The sequence below is a fragment of the Xiphias gladius genome, chromosome 4 (assembly GCF_016859285.1).
Source record: "Xiphias gladius isolate SHS-SW01 ecotype Sanya breed wild chromosome 4, ASM1685928v1, whole genome shotgun sequence".
Classification (NCBI taxonomy): Eukaryota; Metazoa; Chordata; class Actinopteri; order Istiophoriformes; family Xiphiidae; genus Xiphias; species Xiphias gladius.
The window spans coordinates 17,970,448-17,991,773 of record NC_053403.1 but is presented as its reverse complement, the minus strand read 5'-3'; the positions used below and the strand labels follow the sequence as shown (position 1 = coordinate 17,991,773).

The following is a 21,326-nucleotide window of genomic DNA, read 5'->3' as shown; positions in this document are numbered from 1 at the left end:
TAATATACACTAATGAACAAACTTCCAGCTGTGTTACTGGAATATGTGGCTCTTTGAAATTCACTTCATTCAAGATCCAAGTCACACGTCATTCAAATCTTCCATAGTTCTGGAGCTGATGCTTTGTTTCCTGTAGGAGACATGAATATCAGTAAAATGTTACATTAATAGCACTGGTGGAAAGTTGCTAAATACATTTAAAGTAGTTTTACATTACTTAAGCAAATATTCTACTTTTTACTCCAATACATTTATCTAATGGCGCAGCTGACCAGGCTGGCGTTGAATAGTTTTTTCCACAGTTCAGATAGTCAATAGGAGGGAAGCACTGGCAACCACTCATAACAGAACAATGTTAGCTTTTTAAGTTGAAATCCTCATGATTAACATTTTATATCTTTATTTGATGACATCTCTTTCAAAAGGCAGGGTAAAGTGTAGTCTCTATTTTGTAACATAAATTGGCCACAGAGAGGAGCCAACCAGACACAAAAATGTCATGGATTAAAGGGTCACTCCAGCAATTTAGTGTTTTAGTGTTGCACTTGAATAAATTAGAGGACTCTCAAGAGTCACATTAAAAAATGAATGGTCAGAATTAAAGCAGCACAGGCTGAGATATCTTGACTTTTAATCTCTCAAAACGCTGGATTGTACAATTCTGATGTGCAACCCAATGCTGTCTTTCTTTAGATATTTACTGCCTCCTTTAGTGCCCACACCTCCAGTTTGTAAAGCAGGCTTTCTCTTAAAAAATGTAATGTCTCAAACCCAAACCTAGCTTTCTAACGTTCATTAAAATAAGCCTGATGACATTGTCAGGGTTAAAGAAAAAAAACCTAATGATGTCATCAAAGCTCGCTCCAGAGCTATAGAAGACTTTGTACGACTGTTTTCACAGGCTGAGTAGTACTCCTTGTGACGGATACACTGAACTTATTGTGAAAAATTGGTGGAGTGCTCCTTTAAAGGATGAGAAGTTTACGTTTTTTTCTCAGGTGTAAATCTGTTATTTCTACTCACCGTAGCTCCTCCAGGCAGAGTTTATTCCTGAGCCGTACATCTTCGCTGATGGGATAGAGGAGTAGGATCATTAACCCTGTAACAATGAAGGCCACTGGAGCAGCACCAATCAGCAGCTTCAGGGTGTACACTACAGGAGCAGGTTGCTTGCAGGCGCCGGTGTCATACCCTGCAAACCTACACACACACACACGCACACACACACACACACACACACACACACACACACACACACACACAAAGATGGAGAGATCCCATTTAAACACAGGTTACAGGGAAATCAACAACCAGCCTGACGTTGCAACACTGCAAATGAGCAAAATCAACACCCTTTGCATGATGAATTATGCATCAGGTAATGCATTTTTGCAAGGTATCATGACACACTAAGTGCAGATACAGAGCATCATGCAGTGTGTAAATTAAGGGTGCATGTGTGATAGTAATGCAGACTCACTCCAAACAGAGGGTGGATACTCCCAGGGAGATGCCAGCAGCAAACTTGGTGAAGAAGACGTAGAAGGAGTAGAAGATGGCTTCATGGCCTTTAGAGTAGGGGTTGGCCAGTCTGAAGTCATCCACCACATCTGGCAGCATAGACCTGGATTGCATACACACACATGCACAACTGAATGAATCTGAGCTATTTGTTTTACTTTTTTTGCAAGATTTTGTGAGCATGTGTCTGTTGTCTTAAATACTCAGCATCACTCTAAGACATGGTAAAATTTTAAGCTGATGTGTGCCCAAGACCTCCCTCACGCTTACACTTTAACCATCTTACACAACCAGTCAAGATGCTAGAAGCTGATAATGTGAGGCCTACTTTTAGTGCTCTGATAAACTGGTAGGTTAAAATGACAGAGCTAATAACACGATTAGATGATGAGCAGTGGGCGATACCTCTGGTCTGGACCCACAGACTGGATAAACAATCAGCCCCTTCCAAAATAAACATGGCCCTATGGGAGGGCCCTGTAATTTGGGTTTTTAGGGAGGGGGCAAGAGATGAGTGATGAGCAGAGTCTGCCATAGAAATGATTGGAAAACAGATGTAGAGAAGAAGACTGTTTTACCTTTCGCATTGTATTAGCTCTGTGATGGAATACAAGATTTATAGTATAAGGCGCTTCAAATTCTTAAAAATGACATCACTACCATTACCGTGACATGACCTGGGTGAATGGACGGGGCCTTCTGGGCACCAAGTCACCACTAACAGCATGTTTGTTCAGTATTGTGGTTTGAATAATGACATTTTGCATCAAATCAAAGGGGACTGACATGAGCAGCAGAGCCACAGCACAGACAAACATATAGCAGGACTGAATTTACATAAACAATGTCAGAGGCTAGGTGGATTTTGAATATAATATAAATGGATATGACACAAACTGGAACATGTATTTCACTGTAATACTGTATTTCTTTTAACCCTTTGTAGTCATTGAGGGGATTCACCAAACCTACACTGGGCAGATGGCAGGGATATGCCCTAAACGTCCATTACAAGGTTGACAGACTTTAATTTACATTTAAGTACCAGCGGGCAATATAGAGTCTTCATTCTGACTAGTTTGCCTTTTTTTTTTTTTGGACTGCAATAGAAAACTCGAGCACCCAGGCAAAAAGAAGAAACTCTTGATCCATCTGATCTCGTAACAGATGCCACATTGGAGGCTGTCAGTTGCCACCAACTTGGCTCAAATATTTACACCATATTCATAAGTGATTTGGCTGAATGATGATCCACTGATCCACTTGAGTGCAGTATGATGTAATATGCGCTGAAGTTTTGAGTCTTACCATGGCAGCAGGAGGGAGGCAGCCACACTGAGTCCAGACGAAACAGCCACAACATAGGCCACTACCACATTAGGGATGAACACCAGCATCAAGGTGAAGGGCATGATCCACTGGATAGACAGAGCAGTAAGAGGTTAAAATGGATCATTTGCTCCATATTCTTTTTGTTCTAAGTCATGCAAGAAAAAGTTTTCTATAGGTTTTCAGTGTGACAGGACTTCATTGTCACCAACAACATGAGATATTTCATTTTTCCAGGGGGTTTCCGTGATTATAACAAGGATGCCACACTTCCAAGTTTGTCCACAAGATGGCAGAAACATCAGAGCATAATAGTTTTAAAGGCTAAACCAAAATAAAAACAGTATACTCACTGTGATACCACAAAAAGCTGCCATCTTTTTCCCAAACCTCTGCAGAAACCATTGCCACAGTGGAATGCTTATCACTGCAGAAACCTGTGTAAACATGCCAGAAGATTATGTGTTACACATACATGAGGAGAATTGTTTTGAATATGATTCAGTCTTGTAAGCAAATCTGAAATAAAAAAAGAATGGTAATGGAGACCATGTCTCAAACTTTATATGATGACAATATTGGATGTCGTTGTAAGTGTGTGCAAATGTAAATGGAGCAATTTTTCAGTTCTGTTCAATCAGGGTGATAGCCTTAAAAAAAAAGGGTGACAAAAATTTCAAAAAGAATTCATGAATTCTATGAATTTTATGCTGTTCAGTCAAGGTACGTATTTAATCATACTAGTATATCTATGTTACAGATCTTTGGGTACTTGTGAGGTGAATGAGTACCAAAAGGTGAACTCACCAGAATGGTCAGCACAATATTCTGGAAGTGATCCCTCAGGTCGGCAGCATAAGTGCAGAAGAGGACAAAGTTGCTCTGTACCAGCTGCAGAAATCAGAGATCAAACATTCAGATATTCAGTCTCGTCTTGTCTACTCAGCACTGTCGCAGGGCACTCAGCTTGCTATGCTGAGTGCCAAATGAAGTCACTGGAGAAGCTGCTGACGGTGTTTTGCAGTGATTCATACCCACTCTGGAGCTCACATGGTTGACAACTGACACCTCCTCAGAGATGAGAGGGGCAAATATATACAGAAATAGATCTGATGCAAAAGTTGGAAAGTCTGCAATAATTTAGACAGTCTAAATCTTAAATGTGTAACTTGTAGCATCTGCCTACAAGTGACAGACAAACAGAGGGGCCTGGTATCACTCTCAAGAGTCCTGAGACTTAAAACACACTTTAAACCATGAGCTTTCAGTAAGTGCTCTTCTACATTGATCAAATCAACATCTAGTGCCAGAAATTCCCCAGCAGCATCACGATCCAGGACTGGCTCCATTTACTGTAATGTTGAATGTCGTGTCTGAGAGGTGCTGCCTAAATAAATTTGCATTTACCTGAATAGCGACAGTGATGAAGAGGAATGCAGCAGTTAGAGTGAGGTATGGCCCATGTCTCATCACCATGATGAAGCCCTTATAGAACGGGATCTGCTTCTCTGTCCTTGGGGCATACGGATCTGAAAAGGTTACATGTGGAATAAGAATATGAGTATGCAGCGTATCGAATAACATGCAGTAAGAGAAAAGCAGTGGAGTTGCTCACTGGCAACCCTGGAACTGCCCCAACATTGGATTGGATGCTGTTTGTCCCACTGAGAGCTGTCATTTTTAGTGTAATATAGATCAGAGAATGGTGGATTTCCAAAAACTATTTCAATGACACTCTCAATGTGTAGGAAAAGTACAACAGATGCAAGGGAGACTTTTATGTGATTAAATAACCACAGAAACGGTAGCCAGGGAAGGTATTGCAAAAGTGCTAATGCACAGATACCATAATACATGCACAAATGCATTTTTTCATATTGGCCTACCCTCCAACTAAGAAACACTTAGACTCCAAGTGTCACTGAAATAAATTGTATTGAGAAAAACTGACCTTCATCTACAATATGAACAATATGTAAAATACTGGAAAAAATGACTATTTATACAATATATGTGCCTATAAATATGTAATTGAAAGACCCTGTTCCTTTATAAGTACTGTGTTGCCCATGTCAAGCAACTCATTTATCTTAGGAAAATAGCAAATTTTAAGATGACTTCCTTGGCTGTTTTGACTTTATTTGATAGATAGCATTCACCAAAGGTCCCCAGTGAAAATACAACTTGCAGTTAAATATTATGCATGTTAGACCACTAGCCCAAGGATGTCCCCAGGCACTAATTTTGTCCCCAACTAAACTCATTTAAATCCAAAGTGTGATCCCCAAATTGGAATATTTGATAATTGATTTATGTGTGGATTGTTTTTTTTAATTAATCATCAGTCTATAAAGTGCTGAAAAATAGTTTTTAAAAAAAGTATGTCACAAGTCCCCAGCATCAGCAACTCCAAACTGCTTGATTTCATACAATGCTATTTTAAAGGAAAAGCAGCAAATCATTGCATTTGAGAAGCTGGGACAATGTTTGGCATTTTTGCTTAATAAAACACTTAAATGATTAGTCAGTTGTAAGAGTTTATATGATGATTAAATGATCAAATGATTACAAGCCACAATAGCGTGGCTGGTATTGTTTTCACCTTGTTTGTGTGCTTGTATGTGTGTGTGTGTGTGTGTGTGTGTGTGTGTGTGTGTGTGTGTGTGTGTGTGTGTGTGTGTGTGTGTGTGTGTGTATGTGTGTGTGTGTGTGTGTGTGTGATCATGGCAAAATGTGGTCCTGGAGACACCTACTAATAATGCTAGGCTAATATTCTGTCAGTACTTTTGTTCACACACGCAAAAAGTCTCACCATCTCTCTCTTTGACTCCCAGGAACATCACCACTGTGCAGATAAGAAACACTCCTCCAATAACCCCAGCAGCGATCATGTACACCTCCTTCTGTGGAGCGAAAGAACAAACATGTAGCCTACATCCATCCATCTCTTCTTAAAGAGACAGCACAATCTATTCTGAGCCTTTCTTTAATCTTTAATTCATGATGTTCTCATATACTTAAAAAATTTAAGGGCTTCATTTAAACTTGCTATATATCAATTTTGGAAACAAATTGCCGCAATAGGTGTGTGTTTTTTTGTAACTGGTGGTTAATGTTATTTTTTTCTTTTCAGTTTTTCCTTAATTTAACACTCATCCATGTAGGATTTATTGGCTGTGACCATCTGTGTTGTTTTTCCACATGAGTTTAAAGTGTAAACTCACATGCACATCACATACGCTGTACAAATACAAGTATAAACAGGAAGAAACCTCAAGTAGATCTGTATCCCAAAATACAGCCTTAACTGTTTAATGCCATACCCTGACAGGAACTGCTCTGCCTTAAACAACCTCTGTTTGTTTGCTATTTTTTTCCATGTGGCTCAGCCCAGCGGTTCATTATTATTTATGCACATCAAACCCTCCCTGTTTCCGAGGGCAGACTCAGACGGTGTGCCACCCTCACCAGTGACCGCGGAGGAATTTAGCGGGTGGCTGCAGAGGGTTTGGCTTGGTGAGTGGGTTGCCCCGATATGGTTCACACAAAATCCACTGGAAAAGAACCCATTTTGAAGCCCAAATAGCTGTGGCGCAATCAAAATTCAGCGTAAGACAGTTTGGACTCTGGCCTGTTTCAAGTCACATGATAGATTCACAGGAGCAGTTGTGTTTATTCACAGTTCTGCAAACTGAAATGTGGACATGAATGTGTCCTATCATGGTCTTCTCCCTCTAACTTTAAGTTAAAGTGCCGTCACCTAGAAGCAAAACTAATATTTCCAAAATACTGAATCTAAGGTGTCTTTAAATGTTCTGGGTGAGACATAAATAGTCCTAATGACTTACAGACTGTGGAGACCCCTCAATGCAATGGGGCCACAGTTGGGGGCTTGATGTGAGGGAGGAACCCCTTTGTGGTCATGAGAGGGAGGCTGGCTCAGGATGTGTGGTTCAGATATCAAACAGTGGCGTCTCCTTTCAATCCCATGGGTTACATGGGTTGAAAACATGAAGCCATTTTGGATGTCTGAACCTCTAGACATTCTGTAATAAGGCCTCAATTTAGAACAATCCTCCTTTTCATTCGGATATTTTGCAAAAGTAAACTTGAGCACACACCACAGCTCCAAGTTAGGCGAGAAGGCTGTTGAGAGTCCAAGTTATTTTCAAACCAACTCTGTGGCGTACTTTGAGCACACCTGGGCTCCTGGCTTGGCACTGTGACACTTACAGCATGTGACAGGTAGTCCTGCGAGTGCACCAGGCTCTTGACGATCTCTGCCCCGCTGCTATTGCCAAGGTAACCAGTAGACATGTTGTGAGTTGGGCAGTGCTTCAGAGTGTGAGCGCTGGCCACAATCTGGCCCTGGATGGCAGCTCCCACAAGTGTCCCCAGAACCTCCATTGTCATTCCTGTCATTACATAATTAAAGATTAGATTATCAGTTCCAATCTTTCAAAGTAAATCACACAATTTTAAACTGAACAACTGCAAAATGCAAATGGGAGAGAAAAATTCAGCATAAAAAGCCTAACTTTTTATTTTTTTCATATTAAAAGACCTTACTGTAGGCAGTGGCTGAGTCTCTTTCCTTCTGGTCGGTACTCAGGAACATGGTGAGAGCAGAATAAGGCACATGGAAGCACTAAAATGGAGCAGAAAGACAGTCATGTTTTAGGTCAAACAGAAAGAAATACTTGCCTGACACAGCAGCATTTGGCTGAAATATCTCAGTAACTGCTGGAACCATTGCCATTAAATTGTGTATGAACATTCATAGTCCCCAGAGGATGAATCCCAATGATGTTGGGGGTCCGCTAATTCTTCCTTTAGTGCCACCACGAGCTTGACATTTGTGGTTCTGAGTGAAATGTCTCAAAAATTTTTGAATGGATTGCCATAAAATTCATGTTTGCTTCAGGATGAGTTGTAGTCACTTTGGTGATCCCCTAACTTTTCTCTTAACACAATCATTAAGTCAATATTTATATTGGTGCAGTATTTTGTTTATGATTATAAGCTGATAATTATCAAATGTTAACTTACTATCACGCTAAACTAAGATTGTGAACATGGTAAACATTATGCTTAAACTGCTAAGCTAAATTTAAGCATGTTGTCACTCTCATTGTGAGCACGTTAGCATGCGAGGTGTTAGGATTTAGCCCATAGCACCACTGTGACTCCCAGCCTTGTTGGCATTCAATATTTGACTCACAATCAGATGGGAACAACCCATATGTCTTTAGATGTATTTTATCTACATTTTCCCATGAAAAAGCAGAGGCAAAATATACAGTACACTGCACTGTATATATATCAAAAGCAATCTCTGCAGTTTCCATGTTGGCAAACCTCAGATCTGTTTTCTCCTTCCACCTCTCCCAGAGAATAGGCGAGCAAACCAAGTCCTGGTTCACTTTGTAATTTACACAAGGGCTCAGTCAGCACTGTGGCCAAAAGAGCATGCTTAGCCACGATGAAAATAAATGCGGCCGTGAAAGGATTTTTTTCAGCCACTGCTTCTATACAGTATGTCATTTATGGGCCCTTCACTGGATGCAAACATTTATAGAATTGAGCATGCATAAATGTCCAATACAGATGGAAGTGAGAACTCGTTAATTTTAAGGAAAGCCATTATTAGTTGATTGCATAAACAGATTATATATCGCACGCTATCCTCTGTTTACAGACTGTGACCTTCTAAATGATAACAGCAGGCCTTTCCCAGCAAACTACACACAAACGCATATCCAGAGACAATGAAGGGAGGCTAAAAGTGGTAACCAGCATTTACCCAGCAAGACGTTCCTGGCAGGACTGACCATATACTTATCAAGTAGTTAGAATGACATGCCATTACAGCTCACCGCAGTGTGGCTGCGGCGGTCTACATGCTCTGTAGCACATGTTATATGGGTTACCCCAGAGCTGAGCAGAGCAGAGCAGAGAGGGGGAGAGAGATAAATGGTCTCGACCATAATAACAAAAGGCATCCTAAATAACTACACTTTCCCTTTGAGGTCAGGTATCTAAGAGCTCTGGGCTCTAATCTCCTGCTCGTCTCACAAATCAAAGTGTAAATCCCACCAGGAACTGTTGGAGGCTAGCATGAGATAAGTGTAATCATCTACACTTCAAAGTTTGTTATTCGTAGTATTTCCTGCATTTTATCTACAGTATATGTTATGTAATGTGTCATTCGTAGCTGCATCAATCAGAGCTTTTATCTCCTGTTTCCCACCTGACATCTGTCTTGTACTTCATGTGAAGTCCTGCTGAGTTATCTGAAGCATCATATACCAATTTCGATTTCTTAAACATCAAATATACAGGGATTCTGAAAGAGCATGCACACTTACAGTGATGAGGGTTTGGTAGAGGCAGTAGAAACCTAGGTACCAGATGAACCTGCCGCTGGTTAAAGGAGGAACAAACCAGAGGTAGAAGTAGGAGACCACCAGAAACGGAGTGCAACCCACCATCCTGCAGAACATAAAGGTGCATCACGTGAGACTCCTAAGAAAAACACTTAAATCAAAACACAGAAACTTGCGAAACTGGCGAAAAACGAACAAAAAGTTATACAGTTTTCCCACATCTTTCTTATCCTGAAAATTGATGTTAAAAAGACAATTATCTGAATTACATTTATGGTTCTAAGACACCTAAAAGCAGCCACCGTCACCATTTCAAATTGTCAGAATAGGGATGACAGTGTAATTTTCAAAGCAGCGTTAAAATCAGGCCATATTTCTGGCAGATTACAGTGAGAGTAAGATGACTGCTCACTGATTATGTTGTTGTAAGTATGATATGAATCTGTCCTGTGAGGGACCGGCGAGCAGAGAAATACCACAATATTCAAAACCCACACATATCATTGAAACACACACACACACACACACACACAGACACACACACAGACACACACACACACACACACACACACACACACACACACACACACACACACACACAAATATGTAGTACACACTCAAGCAAACGCAGCATGAAGCAATTCTGCTGCGTTGTGTTTTTTTCTCAGAACTTGGAGCGATACAGTATATGGGCCATGTATAATTCATAAGTAAACAACTGGTGTGTGTCATTATGGTTAAAATGAACAGCTGTGTGTTTCAAATGCAGGGAAAAAGGCAAGATTATGGATGATCTGCAATATGACATGTCTGCAAACACCAATATATCATCCACCCTCTTCTTCCTTTCCTGTAAAAAGCAAATGGAGTTTGTTTGTCATGTGGTCTAGAGCCTGGAACAGCTGTAATGCCAGCACATCTACAGGTAGGAAAAAGGCACCAATGGAATTAGGTGACTGTGACAAAACCCGCAGTTGCTCTGACCTCTGACCTGCTCTACACTGTGAATTATAAAGAGAGAAAGTGGGAGAAAGAGGTAGAGAGAGGCCAGTTACGGTCATTTCTAGCATCGTCCAGCCCGCCCACCTCACTCTCCTCCTGATTGTTTGCTTAAACAAAGGCGGCTGACAACGCTGGTGCTGCAGTATTGACCGCTTGGTCATGGGAGCAATGAAAGGGCCCCGGGGCCGGGTGAATGGGACAGTTAGAATGTTCCTGCAAGATGACTGTGTTCAGGGAGAGGCAACAAAGGCACGTGTGCAAAAACACTCGCATACCTTCTCACACATCAGGGATGCATGAATACACATTCACACCTGTCCCAATAATTTGCACACTTAATTAAGCCAGTGCAAGCTGATAGGAGGCTGGCACTTAGAATTCTCTCCTCACTGACTTGTTAGGGACACCTACAGCATGTTAATTAGATGATGTGCAGTGGAACAGAGGGGATTTATAAGAGGTCTGGTAGGTGAGGGTGTGCCTTCTTGGTTAATTTTGGGTTTAGTAGTGTTCATACCCCAGTGGTGGAAAGTAACTAACTATGTTTACTCAAGTACTGTACTTCTGGTAAGTACACTTTACTTAAGACACTTGTAGATACTTTACTTGAGTATTTCCATTTTATGCTATTTCTACTCCACTACAATGCAGAGGAAAACGCATTAATTTGACAGCTTTGGTTACTACTTTCCAAATTACAGGAGGGACAGCCACAATCAATGCATAAAACCAGAGGTATTGTCTTTTATATTCCGCACATTTTTCTTCCTTGTAATAAATTGGTGTCTACATTACCCACAGTGCAACTGTCTCTGGAGCCACAAAAGGCTTTACACAAATTTTTCACATATGCAGTAGTGATCCCATAGACCTATGAATAAACTCAGTGCAAAAAATCAGTGCACTTCCTCTTCAAGATTTTACATTTAAAAACATAGTATAAACTCATAAAATACAGTCTATTATTTAACATTGTTCAAGATTAAACCAGTGGTTCCCAACCTTTTTGGCTTCTGACCCCTTCCGAAAGAGCAGCATCTAATTGGGGCCCCTGTCCATAGGTGTTAGACACCAAAAGAAGTAAAGTTATCCAGGATTTTTTTAAAAAGAAAAAAAAAGAAAATATCAGCTAGTACAGAAAAATTCCAAAAAGTGAAAACAGATTTGTGAAGGAGAACTTTGTTTTTGTTTGTTTTTGTTTTTCTTTTCTCATTAATCATCTGGGAACCACTTGATTAAACTAACTGTATAAAGTAGTTAAAAGTAGCTGCATCTGGACCAGCCACAACAGTAAAATACTACTAATGCATTGACACATTTATTAAGAATCTAATAATGTATCATACTCTATAATGATTTATCAGTCATAGGGTAAGTTTCACTTTTACTGTTAATACTTCCTTACCTTACTTTAAATTTTACTTGTAATGGAGTATTTTTTTTTTTCATTTTTTTAAGTAAGGGAGTACTTCTTCCACAACTGATATACCCTCACTTTCACATTGTCTTTCTTTAACTGAGACAATCTTTCTCAAAGTTCTACTTGCCACTGGGATGGTGCCTGACTACAACCACAGAATAATAAACATTGCAAAACCCAAGGGGGCATGCTGGGCCAAATGACTTCATCCTAAAGAACTCAGGGCAAAGATACAAATCGCTATGTGTCTCGCTGTGGATGTGACAGTCAGAAACGGAAAAGGACTTCCTGCTTGATGGGTAGAGGGGACTTTCCACAGGAGTAAAAATGAAGGGAGTGGCTTGCACTCTCATCACAAACACTGATGAATACACGTTTAAAATACCCTCATATACCATACAAAGTATTGACATGGACAAACACAAGCAAGAACACCCACACACCTAAAGTTTCCCGGGGGTAATCAAAGTTGATTTAACAATCATCAGCATCTGTCCACTACTGAGCGCGGCTGGCTGGCCACAGCGGACTTGGTTCCCCTCCAGCCATGTCAGCTTGTGTGTAATCTATGGTTTATAATGCAGTAGGCATTAGATACTGGCTGTGTAATTACAGTAAATGTCAAGCTAGTGTCTTCAAAAGACATATATTGCACACAAACACATAGACAGCCGATTATAAGATCATCTTTGAAAATGGTGATTAATGGAAATGCTGGTAACAGCCTCAAATAATCCACAATTATAGAGTCACAAAGTAAGCTGCACTTGCTCTTAAAGATCATGAGATACTGGGAGATATCTTTCAAACAAAGAAGAAGAAAGCTGGATGATTCGCAAAAGTTAGAGGAGGTGTTGCATTAATGTAATAAAATGTCAGAGAGCTACACGGTAGCAGAAGATCTATGAAGGAAAGATGATCGACCTTCTTGACTACGGAATTGTTCTCTGACATCAAAAGGCAAAAAAACGGCCCACACCCTTGACGCATACAGTATGTGTAGCTCATCAGAGGGAGTGTCGGGAACAGTGTAATTAATGCAAAATAGCTGTTTATGCAGCACAATCCTCAGGTAAGAGGCACAGGCTGAGAACAATTTCAAAACCATTTGAAACTGGAGCACATGGCTTGTTTTTGTTGAGTTTTCACACAAACATTAGCATCATGTAGTGGCCATCATTATGTCTGAGGGAGTGGGGCCAAACCAAAACATGTTTCATAATCTGTCGACAAATTACAGACAGCTTACCTGTGTGTCAACCGCAGCACTTTACCATGTGTTCACAAAGGAGAGGAGGATAATTTTGACCTAGGTTATTAGCTTAAATAAATAAACAAACATAAATTCCATTCTCAGGGGGTCCTTAGATAACTTGGGAGTAGAGCTGAGCAACACCCCAACATGCAACCTGTATTCGCATTATTGTAAGTGCTTAAATGTCATCCTTTTCTTGTCTTAAAGGCTGCATTACAGTTAACAATACAATTTTGTTGATTAATTTCAAATTTTAGCTAAATGGTCAATAATTTTCGGTTGTGTCAATAACCTGAGAGCAATAATAGTCCTTCCCTAAAATACTGTCTTATTATCAATATTTGGGTGTTTTCAGATGTTTTGAATCAGATTTTGTCAGTACTGCTTAGCTCTGCCTTTGAGTCAACAAAAAAAATCTAAATGTAGAAACACAGGAAGAACAAGTAAAGGAGTAAGGAAAAAACAATGACAGAATAATAGGACTAAGGCATGAGAAATAGCAATGATGGAGAAATACAGGGGCTTTCTTCATAGTGTGAGAAGTGGGCTCACCAAGGCATGAGTCTGCCAATCTTGGTCCATTTGCTCTTTGTAATGAAGAAACCAACAACAGGGTCGGTCACTGCGCCCCAGGCTTTACCAATGAACAGCACCATGGAGGCCTGGAAGGCAGTGATCTGCAGAGCAGAACAGAGAGACTGGAGTTAAAAAAAAACTTGTAGGCACAAAACTACAATACCCATTTATTCATATATGCAAGCAACAGACATTCTCTTACACCTTCTCCTTCTCTTTTTAACTAAACACATTACCTGAGCGACATCAAGCAGGTAGATTTGCAGGAAGAAGGCTGTAGCACTGGCAGCCACCTCCTTGGGTGCGCCTCCGATGGCGAAACACAGTTTACTGCATAATGACAACTTCTGGCTCAAGTCGGTCTGTGAAAAGAGAGGTGACAAGAGGGGAAAAAATTTAATAGGATAAGGGTGTCCTTGTAGGTCCGGCTCCTAATGAGCAAATTAACTTTTCTTTACACTAATCATTCTTATGAAGACACTCATTCCAGGTGGGAATGGGAAATGGGGTAAACAAAGGATGCCAACCACTGAAAAAACGATCGCTGACACTAAACGCACAACATAACTGTTTACTTTTGGAGTATAAACTAACTATAAGGTTACTGCTTCCAAAACTGTCATGCATTTATTGACACAAATTGTTTGCAAGTCACATAACCATTTAACCACCATACAATCTCACAATTACAGGAAAAACTCCCCAGACACACCAATGTGAAATTAGGTGTGTCACTTTAAAATAAATTAGGCAATGAGAACAGACTTATGACTCACAAATAGTGAATCCTGTAGTGAATCCCCGTTCATAATCCGAATCCTTTCAAATTCTATTTAAGGGCTCCAAAAATAACATTCTGTCTTCGTCTTCATGTTGCAACAGTTCAGTGATTCAGTGGAATGTACAGAAAAGTATAGCAATTCCTAAGGTGTTACCACATCACACTGTCTGTGTATCATTGCTGTGATGTGTGTAGAAGATGTCTACACAGTGAAACATTTATCTCATGAATTCCACTCACTAATAAACACAAAAATTGTCTCCCAACTACAAGCTTTAAGTGTGTGCATCTATTTGTGTGTGTGTCAGTGTGTGTGTGTGGTGTGTGTGTGTGTGTGTGTGTAAAATAGAGGATCAAAAGGAGTCCCCCTGCCAGTTGTTTGCATTGTGGTAAATCTGTGCAGACACTGAGGCACACGGAGGAGCACGGGTAACCCACAGAATCATCCACAGCTCAGTTTCTCCTCACCGTGCACTACTAAAACCATCAGACTTTGTGTGTGCATTTGTGTGTACGTACATGTGTCTAGTGAGAAGGGCAAGCTTTCATCTACACATGAATAAGACAAGACACCACGGTCTAGGGAGCCCAATATTTACCACTGTCTCCGAGGCTGTGCACACATATCCACTTTTGCCTGTTCCCCCTTCTGTACAACCTTTTTTGTCAAACACACACACACACAGAAAACAGTGTCACTCCACATCCAGTGGCCCAGGCTTGGCCCGCAGCTGCTCCCCTCAGAGCTTTATGAAAGAAGGAAATCACCAAAGTAACCACAGCCATGACCGACACACTGTTATTATCCGGCTCACATTTTCTCTTCCTACTTTTTTCGCCCCATCAAAACATGGAGAGGTTCGAGAACGACAATTACCGGGAGGGAGGTGTGTAATTATTCAATCGCAAGACAAGCGGGTCAGAGGAAAGTAAAGGCTGCGTGGCGGTTCTGACTTCAAAACTCTCTCTTCTTCCACTCTCACTGCAATTAACTCTAATTGGAGAGAAAAATCAAAGTCTTCGGTGTCTGGAGAATGCTGCTTAACTGATGATGTGCAAAAGTACTCTGTGCACCCAACACTGTCTCTCTCTTTCACTTTAAACACTTATTCTTTACTCTAAATCTTTCATTACTGGGTTTTTATCATCAAAGAGGATAAACAGGATATCCTGTCTACTGTTGTCTGGATGCACAAACAAAACCTAATACACACATCTCAACACACACATACTTATATAGAAACACTGGCTCAAAGTAAAGGGAACATCTGCAAAGTTCAGGCTGTCAGCAAGCAAGGGACGGGGACAGATAAGACTAATCTCCAAAGTTAATGAATCCTTAACTGGTGAGGGAAAAACAATTTAAAATACCTGAACTGCACCGCAAGTAATTTAAATCAGGATTGTGAATAATTGTATGGAGGTCATTTATTCATTCTCTTGAAAGTGCACCACACGCATGGATATCGTCAGAGTGAAAAAGCTCTGTTCGAAGTACGTTTGTGATGGATCGGGAGGCTCATCGTGTGGAATTAGCCGCAATAGTTTACACGTTACTGACTATGGATCTATCATTTTGTCTCATTCACAAAGAGAGAAAAGTCTTTCATCTATTATGCCCCACTTAGGCATTCCTATAAAGCAAGTTTTTAATTAATTTCCAGAAAATCAGCGATAGAATATGCAAATGAATATGTGCTCCCACCCCTACAGTTTACATGCATGTTAGAAGTTGGGCACATTGAGATAAGCAGTTGTTGGTGCTAATTCACCAGATGGGTGCTGTTAAACTACTGCAGGAGGAGAGGGTGCAAAGAGATGATGTAATTAAAAGAATTCTGGTCAGATCTCAAACGAATGATAATGATGTGAAAAATGTGATGGAAATGTGTCATTTATGTTTATTCCATGTATTATCTTGAGGAGGGGTACAGTTAAATATGGATCTGATGTTTTCATCTGTTGCCATATTTGCACTTTGTCCCATTTTGCTTTTTTCAATAAACCAATTTTTCCACCTAAGCTAAGCTTCAAAACTTGTTTACAATATTTCAACTTTTAATTTCTGGCATCTTCACTTAGATTTTTTTTAAATGCGCAAATTGACTTAATGCAACAACGAAGCAAATCTGGCTGTAAAAATTGTCAGGGTAACTAAACAGTTATAGAATGAACTTAATATCTGAGCTTTATTTAACTTCTTTTCTCAAGTTCAGTGAATTTAACTCAGTGAGTTTTACATTACAATAGTTCATGAGCTAAACAAATTATTCAAGTTTAGGTAATTTAACTCAAATTATTTAGGGTAGCAGGGAAATTTATGTTTTCCAGTGTTCACATCAATCAAGTTCTGTGGTCATCAGCAAAACCAACTTCACCATGACATTTAAATTCTCAGGTGTCAAATCCAATTCTAAAAAAAAAAAAAAACCACTGTATATGAGAAAGACGTTTGGCAGAAATGAGACAGTTGCAGAACTGGTTAGACTGGGTAATTCAATGCTGTTTATGGGCATCCTGAACCATTGTAGCAATAACAGAAAATGAGTGACTAACTGCCATGGTATGGCATTACATCAGTATTTGTAACACTGGCTCCATAGTGTGGTATCTACCTTCCTAAAGGGACAATACACCATGTAAAGGCTTGGTATGGCTCTGTATGTCAGGCCATATGCATATGAGCAGCATCGATCTGAGGACATGGCTCCTTGTACTTCAGCTGGTACACAGATTCAAACACCTTCTGACACACAAGAGGCTTGCCTGCTTTACAGACTTATCACACACCAACGGCATCTCCATGTACCTTTCATAAAGTTAATCTAAATAAAAATTGACAGGAAAGTCAAATCAGTCTACCAGTGTTCACAGACCTGAGGGAGCCATCCCTTTCTACTGTCTATCCACTGTCTTTCCTCCTATTATGGATGTGATTATAAGCGTTGCTATTACCAAATTCCACTGATATCGCCAGCATCAGACAAGAGAAAGCAATCATCAAGCGGGTCATCCCATCAATGGGAAGAACCTTTCTCAAGCGAAAACAATTTCCAGGCATTGAATCTACAATCTTGGGATTACAATTCACAGGAAAACAATGCAGATGAATAATCACAAACAGATAACCAACTAAAGAGATCACACTTTCCATCTTTTTTCTCTCCATCCAGTCATGTGAAGTCTCTCTCAGCCAAACTAAGCTGCAAACACACCAGATGGGATTGAAAATTTCAGCTCAGTTGAGTGTCTTACTATACAGCCGTTGTCCAAACAAAGGTTACAGCTATGTGAGTTAAATTAGTGCCACTACATATGATAACAACCTGTAGAGCAATACAAAAGAAGCACCAAAACAGGTGATCTTACCTGCTGAGGAGTTTTGGGGAACAGCGGTTCAGTGGGCTTGATGAGCTTCCCCACAGAGCCCTGCACTCCCTTCTCTCCCTTGGTCATGGCTGAGAGACTGTGTGTGAGGCGACAGCCGTACTTCTGAGACTGTGTGTGTGAGGCAGTGTTGAAGTGAGTGTGACTGTGACTCCTTGTGTGAGCAACAGCGCGAGGAGCCTGCCACTGGGTGGTGTAGGTCAGAGGCTGAAACTGGATGTGGCTCTGACTCCGGTTGTGCATGTATTGCACATGAATGACGGCTCCAGAGGCTGGGAGCTCCTCCTGCTCCTCTGTGACAACTCTGCCACTTTCTGCCGCCATTCACATGCTGTTGTGCTCTGGAATGAGGCCAGGAGGGAAGGGCAAAGTCAGAAAGGCGGTGCCACACACACACACAAACACACACACGCGCGCAGAGAAAGCGCACACGTATAGGCTGCACACATATGCACTGAATGACAAGCACGTACTGCAACATACAAGCACAAGAATGCAGGCACATAAACACACATGTATGAGCACAGACAAAGACTTGCTCTTTGGAAAACACACATATAAATGGAACAATGCACAAGAGCACAGATGAATGAAGATGCAGGGGAATGCAACAAGAAATCTCTCACACACACTCACTCACACACACATGCACACATTATACCTTAAGCGCCCTTTTCAAATATATAGCCTACTAAAAGTCATTTAGGTTGTCGTCACTTGCTGTATTTGACAAGCTTGCACAGCTGTTATGACTGAGAAAGAGCAAAAAGGGGCACAAAATGCGTCAATGTCCCTTGCAGGAGATTGTTGTCTGCATTCATCTTACTATGACTGTAAGTGCCTCCATCAACAACCACTCAGTACACCTGATAAGAACACTGAAGCATGTAAAAAAACAAACAAACAAACAAACAAAAAAAAAACTAGAAGAAAAAACAAATACCATCTTACCCCGTGCTGATGGAAAAATAGCCGGTGCTGTGAGCGGTGCAACCAGTCAGTTTGTTGGTTAGTTTGACCAATGGGGTGATCTGCCAGTCAGTCAGACGGGCAGGATGAGAAAGGAGACTGCGGAGGATGGAGATGGTCTGCGCGTCTCCGCTCTCACTTGTTTTCAGTCTGCAGTGACGGAGCTGCGCCCTGCAGCGGCCGCGGCGGTACATGGCACATACGGACTGCATGTACCGTGTGGCTGCATGTGTGCGACTCTGGAGGTTACGGCAGCCAAGTAGTTTGAAACCGGCAGTATGAGTGTTAGATGGAAACCCATTTCAGTAGGGCTATGCAGCAGAAACACAGTTGTTTTCATAGTATTACATTGAGGCTTGCATTGTGTTTGAGTGAGACGGTGAACGTCGTTCTCTTGAAGTGGTGTGGTAGAAGTGGAATGTCTAAAATGCAGTTTGGTTTCCTCTCAATTACCTTTGCGGTTCTGTGGAGGAGGGAGCCTGAAAGGTTCGTGGGTGTGACAAGAATTCAACAAAGACGCGCTCAAGCGTCCAACGTATTTCCTATACATATTTCCCACGCTGCATCATCATCATCGTGATCTTCATTATGGTGGACACCTGAAGAAAACCGCAATCATCATCATCATCATCACCAGAAAGACTCATTTGTAATTGTTTGTATTGACAGCTTTTTGTACTTCAGGAAACTTTTAGACAGTATGACATTTAAAACTGTACATTCCAGTAACAAGGTGTAGCCTGTGTGTGGTAGGCCTGTGCCTCCAGTGATTCAGCACTGAACTTTTGTAAAGCTGAAAGACTCATATGAGACAGATTAAAGGCAGAATGGTCAAAAACCAGCTGCAGAGGCTGCAGAGATATCCCGACTTTTAGTCCCCAGAATCGGTTAAACACTGGATCTTTCATTTCCCGTAATGCAACTCTGCTCACACCAAAATTTTAAATGTCTTTAAAATAATCTGCGTGAATTTATTGTCCCTTTTAACAGCTGAGCAAGCAGTTACCAAGCTCGTTAGCTCTGAGAGCTTTTTTTCACCTTCAACAAAATAAATATTGAATGAAATTATGTAAGATTCTGAGAGTAAAATACTCAGAGGAGTAAACAGGACAGTATAGAGGAAGGAGAAAGAAGTTCAGGGAGCTGTTGTGACTACCTAGCTGTAGCGTGTCCTGGCTATCTCTCAGGTCAAATGTTAACTCACCGGCTGCAGTTCAACAGCTATCCCTGCGGGTAGTCCCTATGTAACCAAACCTGTAGAACACATGCAGGTTAATTTCACTCTGATACCTTCTCATCTGAAAAGGTCATCAGACTGCCCCTGCCTTGAAAAGTCCACTTCTTTCAAACACAACACCTCCAGTTTGTAATTCACTTTCACATCTGATTCACAGCCTGAATGGCAGTCCTCATGATAAGTAAACTGAACTTCTAGTGTAAAATTGGCAGAGTGCCCCTTTAGGTTTACTTTATTTCCTAAATTCTCATAATGTTTTGCAGGGTTAAGATATCAGTCTGAAATTATCTGTAAGATTACTATTTTGTTTAATTTAGAAAAAAACATTAATTCTATGAAATAAATTTATTCTTTATAATAAATTGTTCTTAAGATGGACTCTGAAAAAAAGTAATGTATGGCTATTCTGTGAATTTCATGTCAGGTTTGGGAATGAGATATAGTTCCACAAACACTTGTACTCCTATTTTATAGACCCTTTTTGAGTCTGTGACTTATGATATATTAAGTGCCTTTCCTTTTCCCACAAAACACTTTGATAAGCAGCTCTTTTAGTGCAAGAGGTTTGCTCTCCACAGTACGCCTCTCCTCAGAGCATGACAACAAACATGTAATGGAGACCTTGGTTGCTGAACCCATACCTCTCCATAAATTCCTAGCATACAAACCCCTCTACCGAAACCAAATTACTGACAATGAAAAAGGTGCCACGGCAGAAAAGTCAGGCATATGACCTGCATTAGAATGGGTATGTTTCCGATAATGCGTGAAGAGGAATGTGCAAAATGAAAGGTTGGCTGCCGCACAAGTAAAAGGGTCATTCTGAAAGGAAATGTGGGAGTTAAAGGCAAAGTAATTCCCTGCATGCTTAGCCTTATTAAATATGTAGCACAAAGGAAATGTGCTCTCTTTTACTCTTTAGCCAGACCCCCTCTGGCTGTCAACCAAGTGATGCTCACAGCCTGCACATTCAGGTAAAAATCCTAAAATGTGTAGCATGGCCTCATAGAAAGGTAATTCTTGAAAGGGGATTAGGATATTTCTGCTGGTGAGTTTCTTCCCCTGACCTTGACCAACCTGAGGCTGTCATCTCAAATGCATACACTCTCCTGTTCTGTACAACCCCCCCATTCCCTCCTTCCCATTACTTTAAATATTGAAGAATGGTAATGGTGTTCTCCTTCTTCCCAAGGCCAGGCAGAAAGCTCACGCTTATGAAAAAGCACACATCCTTACACATGCAGAGAAACACAAGATTCAAGATTAAAGAGGAAGTAAGGGCCCAGCAAGGATTCAACTTTATTTCACCCCATCTACATTGTAATTTTTACTTTTTTCGCCTTCCTGAACTATTTTGTTGTGAAGCCACTTATTTCTACAACCCATTGTCCATCAATGCACATAATGACCAGTGCGGTTACACTTCATATCAGATACGTCTTTCATACTCAGTGGGTTAGGAA

At 40.7% G+C, this 21,326-nt stretch overlaps 1 protein-coding gene across 1 annotated transcript; it reads right to left on the bottom strand.

The window, feature by feature from the left end:
* Positions 1-81: 81 nt before the first annotated feature.
* mfsd2b (major facilitator superfamily domain containing 2B) lies at positions 82-17,981 on the bottom strand. Its single transcript, XM_040125624.1, has 14 exons — positions 17,640-17,981; positions 13,726-13,851; positions 13,466-13,590; positions 9,219-9,342; positions 7,420-7,498; positions 7,084-7,265; positions 5,663-5,753; positions 4,258-4,379; positions 3,658-3,741; positions 3,204-3,287; positions 2,830-2,939; positions 1,481-1,624; positions 1,024-1,200; positions 82-130 (listed from the first exon to the last, which is right to left on the bottom strand). The coding sequence occupies exons 1-14, from the start codon at positions 17,979-17,981 to the stop codon at positions 82-84; spliced, it is 1,839 nt and encodes a 612-aa protein (XP_039981558.1).
* Positions 17,982-21,326: the final 3,345 nt, after the last annotated feature.